Genomic DNA, 5,986 nt, shown 5'->3' on the forward strand with positions numbered 1-5,986 from the left:
GCAATGTCTCGCATGGAATAGCCTTCATTTCTAAGAACAAGAATAGACTGTCGAGTTTCAGATGAAAGTTCTGTTTTTCTGGCCATTTTGAGCGTTTAATTGACCCCACAAATGTGATGCTCCAGAAACTCAATCTGCTCAAAGGAAGGTCAGTTTTGTAGCTTCTGTAACGACCTAAACTGTTTTCAGATATGTGAACATGATTGCACAAGGGTTTTCTAATCATCAATTAGCCTTCTGAGCCAATGAGCAAACACATTGTACCATTAGAACACTGGAGTGATAGTTGCTGGAAATGGGCCTCTATACACCAGATATTGCACCAAAAACCAGACATTTGCAGCTAGAATAGTCATTTACCACATTAGCAATGTATAGAGTGTATTTCTTCAAAGTTAAGACTAGTTTAAAGTTATCTTCATTGAAAAGTACAGTGCTTTTCCTTCAAAAATAAGGACATTTCAATGTGACCCCAAACTTTTGAACGGTAGTGTATATATATATATAATGTTAAATGTTAAAAGACGACGACAAAAAAGCAATATAAAAACAGTCATCATTCAAGTGGGGGCAGGAAAACCTTTTCTTGTCCTACCCCCACTTGAATGATATATTTTAGCTACTTAAATTGTATCACTTAAGAGTCCATTATTTTTGCAAACAAACAAATAAAATAGATATTCAACCTAAATAGAAATCAACAACCGTTCCGGCTCGTATCCGTCAAGGATTCTTTTTTTAAATAAAAAGTTTTTACATAACTTTAAATCGTTATTACTGTAGTTCCACAGGATAACAGCTGGGATTGTTTTACAGTGGAACTCCCTGTTTGTTCAAATTAACGGTTTACTAAACATTGATATTCCTCTGAAATTGTACGAAAAGCTCTTGGACATTTCTAGGCAATTGGTTATTATGTGCTCTAAAAAGCAGTTTTGTACTCAATCAAATCTTTAAATTTTAATATTTAGAGTTTAATGAACAATGGGTTTGTTGGTTCTCCGTATGTAGTTTTATTTATGATTCGAACAGCTCTTTTTTGCAGGAGGAAGATTGAGCATGCATTAGTTTTGTCAGTGTTCCCCCATACTTCCACACAACAAGTCATGTACGGGAGTGTGAAGGAGCAGAGAAACCTGATTCAGTAGCTCTTTGGCTTTATTTAATATTGCTAATGACTTGGATATTTTGGTTTTAATATACTTTATGTGATGTTTCCAGCTTAATTTGCTCTCAATAACTACCCCTAGGTATTTTATTTCAGATACTCGTTCTAGTTCTACCCACTTAATTTACGGATTTTAAGGATCTGAGTACTTCTTACTCAACTGCAAATTAGCCATCTGAAGGAACAATTTTTAATCTGAGGGAGCAATTAATTAATAAGACCAAGAGTCTGCAGCACTGTGAGGCTGCCCTTTGAGCTAAATGCTTAAATGCTCACAATGACAAGTCACAGCGAGGTTTATCATCTGGGGAACGTGCACGTCTGTACACAACTGTATCTCAATCCATCAAGTAGTTGTTGAGATATTTCAGTCTGAACCAAACCTTATTTAATTATGTAATTAAAGCCTATAATTAAAGTGTCATTAAGCAAGTGACGGCAGCACCCTCTGTTTGGTGTTTCAGGTATGCATCCATCCCGGTGTACACGGTGCCGCTGGTGGCCCCGTGGCAGTGTAACCTGGGGGCCGCTCTGCTGTGGCCCCTCCAGCTCTATTGGTTCACGCTGATCTGCAGAGGAGCTCTCCGCCTGCTCGTCACAGGACGCTCAAAATCACCGCCGCCGACTTCTAAAGCCGACCACGCCGGCCGCTCGACCGCGAGTAACGGCTGCACGTCTCATCAGGGGGACAGACGCTGAGGCGGGAGAGGAAGAAGAAGAAGACTTCAGTATGAGTCCGAACAAAGAGGACAGAGCGGGAGAGGGTGAGAGGAGCTCTGAAGGAGAGTTTCAAATGGAAGGAAGGAGAAAAGTCTGAGAAACTCTGACTGATGACTGAAATGAAGAACATCACAAGTCCATCGTGAACAAGTTTGACCAGATGAAGAACTGAGAGACATCAGCTCCAAGAAATTAATTTACATTTTACACAGAGAGCACAGGTCTTTCTCTATAAGCAGCCCGATCATCAGTCTGTGTACCAATAACATGACATTAGACTTTCAAATTGCATTCAAGTCCAGTTTTGCATGCTTCACTGAGGCCCCGTCCACTCTTCTCCGGTTTAGTCTACAAACAAGGAATTAAAACGAATACGATCTCGTATCAGAGTTGATCCCCGTCTACATTAAAACGACTGAAAACGCACATCTAGTGGGGCGTTCAGGCACACTGGGCATGCGCGTGCCGGCGTAAACATGAAGCAGATGGTCTATTCAGTAGTTACAGAAGATTTGGAGAAAGAATAAAGTACTACAGACGAAGAACCGCACCAGATTTTATTTTTGCATGGACCAATAACGAGCTGGGACTGTTACTGGCTGTAACACCGGAGTTAAAAAGGAAAACAGACTGGGAGTCGTCGCAAAGTAAACGGCGACATGTGTAAAATAAGTGTTGTTTGCACTGTTCAGACTGTTTTATCAAAAACTCTATCAGCAGCATCGTGTTTCTGCTTTGCATGACTTATGAGAGCCAATCAGAGAGCCGAGCATCCGTGTCATCGTTTCTTAAGTCCTCCGTTTGTGCCCGTCTTCACTAAAACGCCCTCCGGAGTTTTAAAAGGAAAAACGGGGGTCGGCAGCGTTTTCAAACTTCTCCATTATAGGTCTTCGTTTTTGCCGTTTTCATCTGGACGGGATGTGCAAACGTAGCAAAAGATCTCTGTTTTAAAACCAAAACGCAGTAGTGTGGATGGAGCCTGAGAGCATTTGCAGGAGGCCCTGATCACATTTACATATTCACACCTGGAACCTGTCCAGTACAGGCCGCTGAGCAGTTGGGGTTATGGGCCTTTGCTCAAGGGTACCTCAGTGGTGGTAAATGAGGGACGGCAAGCGCTGTTTGTTTTACTTTCCACACCCGGATTTTATCCTGCCAGTCCGGGGATTGAACCGGCGACCTCCTGGTTCTCTAACCGCTGGGCCACCGCTGCCCAATATGCTCCCCCGTGTAGCCGTAACGGCAGGCTGTAATTCGAAAATAGCCCACGACACCAGTGAGCTAAATTGGACTTCCGCGCAATTTTAAATGTAAAAGTCGTGTTATTATGCAAACCTGTGAAGACACACAGCAAACTGTTTTTGAGCAGTGTAAAATCAATATTGAGTGATTTTATCAGCAGACACAGGAAGGACAGGACTTTTTTCTTGTTCAAAACAGGAAAATGTGTGTCTGCGATTCATTTCAGGACGATAGAATTTCACCAACCTGATTACAAAGACGCTGTGAATATTAACACGTTTTTAAAAGCAGGGGTGTCAAAACTTTTAAGTGGTTCAGCTAATTGACTATAGTTATTTAACAGATCTCAAAACGTCTCACATTCTGTTCAGATCATTAATTTGTTGTTTGTATTTGACTGATTAAAGTGTAATTAAAACGACTTCAAATACAGCTGTTGTTTTGTTCTTCTTCTTGTCTCTGAGGTATTGAAACTGGGAAGAGGACAGGATTTAAAACACCCTGCATCATTTGATTCTGTCTGTTTGGAGTTTTTTCCACCATCAAAGTACTTTTTAAAGGAACTGCTCTTATGTATGACCGCATCATGTCAAGTATTGTTACATGTTCAGACTGACATTTGTCTCTATGCTGGTGTTCGGTGTCAATCCTCCGAGCAGCAGCTCAAAAGTTTTTATTACCTCCTTCAAGGAGGTTGTGTTTCTTCTGCTATTTGAAAGTAGGAAAAAGGGAAGGTAGAAAGGGGCAGAGCCAGGGTGGTTCAATCAGATCCTAAGAAAGTAAAGACATTGACTTCAGTATGAGTCTGAACAAAGAGGACAGAGCAGGAGAGGGTGAGAGGAGCTCTGAAGCAGAGTTTCAAATGGAATGAAGGAGAAAAGTCTGAGAAACTCTGACTGAAATGAAGAACATCACCATCGTGAACAAGTTTGACCAGATGAAGAACTGAGAGAAATCAGCTCTAAGAAATCAATTTACATTTTGACATGTGGACACAGAGAGCAGGTCTCTCTCTATAACCAGCCTTCTCTTATCAGTCTGTGCATGTAAGTCCGGTTTTGCATGCAGGTGACATACATGTGTGTTTATATATATATATATATATATAAAACTGGGAAGAGGACAGGATTTAAAACACCCTGCATCATTTGATTCTGTCTGTTTGGAGTTTTCCACCTCAGTACTTTTAGAAGGAACTGTTCTTATGTATGTGTTTTATATATATATCTATATATATAGATATATATATAAAACACACTAAAGAGACCTCTCGACTCATTCTAAAAACACCATGCTCATCTGCATGAACGTGCCTTAGCCATCCTGCAAGGAGGCGTGAGGACTGCAAATGTGGCCAGGGCAATAAATGCCTACCACCTTAATAGCATTTGTATTAATAAATAATGTAGAATAATGTAATGCATCCAAAATACTGCAATAAATCCTACCGTTGTCGAAGTTCTTTTCACTTCTATTGCTGCACTTATTTTGAAAGGTTTCACCAAAAGAGCTAAACATGATATTATATCTGGCTTTTTATTGTTTCTGTCTTGACACTGGAGGAGGTGACGGTTGACTACATACGTACAAATCATTATTAATGTGATTATTAGTAAAAACAACAGTACTCTGTTCATTGTGTTCTACAGCTCCAGTCATCGGTGGAAATAATAACACAGATATTTGTACTGATTATTCAAAAATGTATGTAGGGAAGTTAAAATAAAAAATAATATATATTTATCCGGTCCAATTTTTTTATGCATTATTTTTGTCTAAATATATATTCATTCATTGACTGTGACCCCTGTATGTCCCCACAATCCCCAAATACTCTATATACATTTGAAAGGTTTTGATCTTTAATACAATATATTACTTTTTTGTTTCTCTGTCGTGTTTATTACTCACGTCGATGTACACTTTATATAAATTTGAGTTAAAAACCTTTAATACATTTCATTTCGAAAACATGAAAACCAGAAAGATAAATCAAAAAGATAAAAAATATATTAACATTTTAGGATTTAACATAATATACAATAAGGAAAAAGGACATTTTACCGTGAGACATATAGTTTCAGCTGTATGTTAAACATCTGCAGTAAACTATATTTACATTGAAGAACTTATTCATCACCACATCTTAAAAAAGGAGGTTACAGTGGTATTTCAAACAGTCCCGGTGATCATAGAGTCCATGTGAAGGGCCACTTTAGTCCACCTCCTCAATGGTGGGCCCCTGGGAGCCGGCTCGTGCCTGCTCTCCACAGCTTCCGGCGGGCATTCCTCCCTGATACAACTTGCTGATGATGGGGTTACACACTTTCTCCAGCTCCTTCTGCTGGTGCTGGTACTCCTCTTTATCAGCCAGCTGGTTGTTCTCCAGCCAGCTGATGGTCTCGTCACACTTCTCAATCAGCTTCTTCCGGTCCTCCTCGCTAATTTGGCCCTTCACCTTCTCGTCCTGCACGGCGCTCTTCGTGTTGAAGGCGTAGGACTCCAGGGAGTTCTTGGCGGAGACTTTCTCCCTCTGAAGGTCGTCCTCAGCTTTGTATTTGTCGGCGTCCTGCACCATCCTCTCGATCTCTTCCTTGCTCAGCCGGCCCTTATCGTTGGTGATGGTGATCTTGTTCTCTTTGCCGGTGCTTTTGTCCACCGCAGACACGTTCAAAATGCCGTTGGCGTCCACGTCGAAGGTGACCTCGATCTGCGGGACCCCTCGCGGAGCGGGCGGGATTCCCGTCAGCTCAAACCTGCCCAGCAGGTTGTTGTCCTTGGTCATGGCTCTTTCCCCTTCGTAGACCTGGATCAGGACCCCGGGCTGGTTGTCGGAGTAGGTGCTGAAGATCTGGG

The 5,986-nt window shown here is 41.2% G+C and overlaps 2 protein-coding genes across 2 annotated transcripts in view; one reads left to right on the plus strand and one right to left on the minus strand.

Moving 5' to 3' along the window:
• tlcd3ba (TLC domain containing 3Ba) overlaps window positions 1-2,298 on the plus strand; it is a 14,870-nt gene extending 12,572 nt beyond the window's left edge. The window contains exon 6 of the mRNA XM_046037936.1: window positions 1,633-2,298. Coding sequence (XP_045893892.1) covers window positions 1,633-1,867 — 235 coding nt within the window. The 3' untranslated portion in view covers window positions 1,868-2,298. The remainder of the gene's footprint in view (window positions 1-1,632) is intronic.
• Window positions 2,299-5,180: 2,882 nt separating this feature from the next.
• On the minus strand, window positions 5,181-5,980 carry LOC123962181 (heat shock 70 kDa protein 1-like). The gene has a single exon (XM_046038152.1). It carries the CDS (start codon window positions 5,913-5,915, stop codon window positions 5,346-5,348), a length of 570 nt encoding a protein of 189 aa, XP_045894108.1. The 5' UTR covers window positions 5,916-5,980; the 3' UTR covers window positions 5,181-5,345.
• Window positions 5,981-5,986: the final 6 nt, after the last annotated feature.

The sequence above is a fragment of the Micropterus dolomieu genome, linkage group LG02 (assembly GCF_021292245.1).
Source record: "Micropterus dolomieu isolate WLL.071019.BEF.003 ecotype Adirondacks linkage group LG02, ASM2129224v1, whole genome shotgun sequence".
Lineage (NCBI taxonomy): Eukaryota > Metazoa > Chordata > Actinopteri > Centrarchiformes > Centrarchidae > Micropterus > Micropterus dolomieu.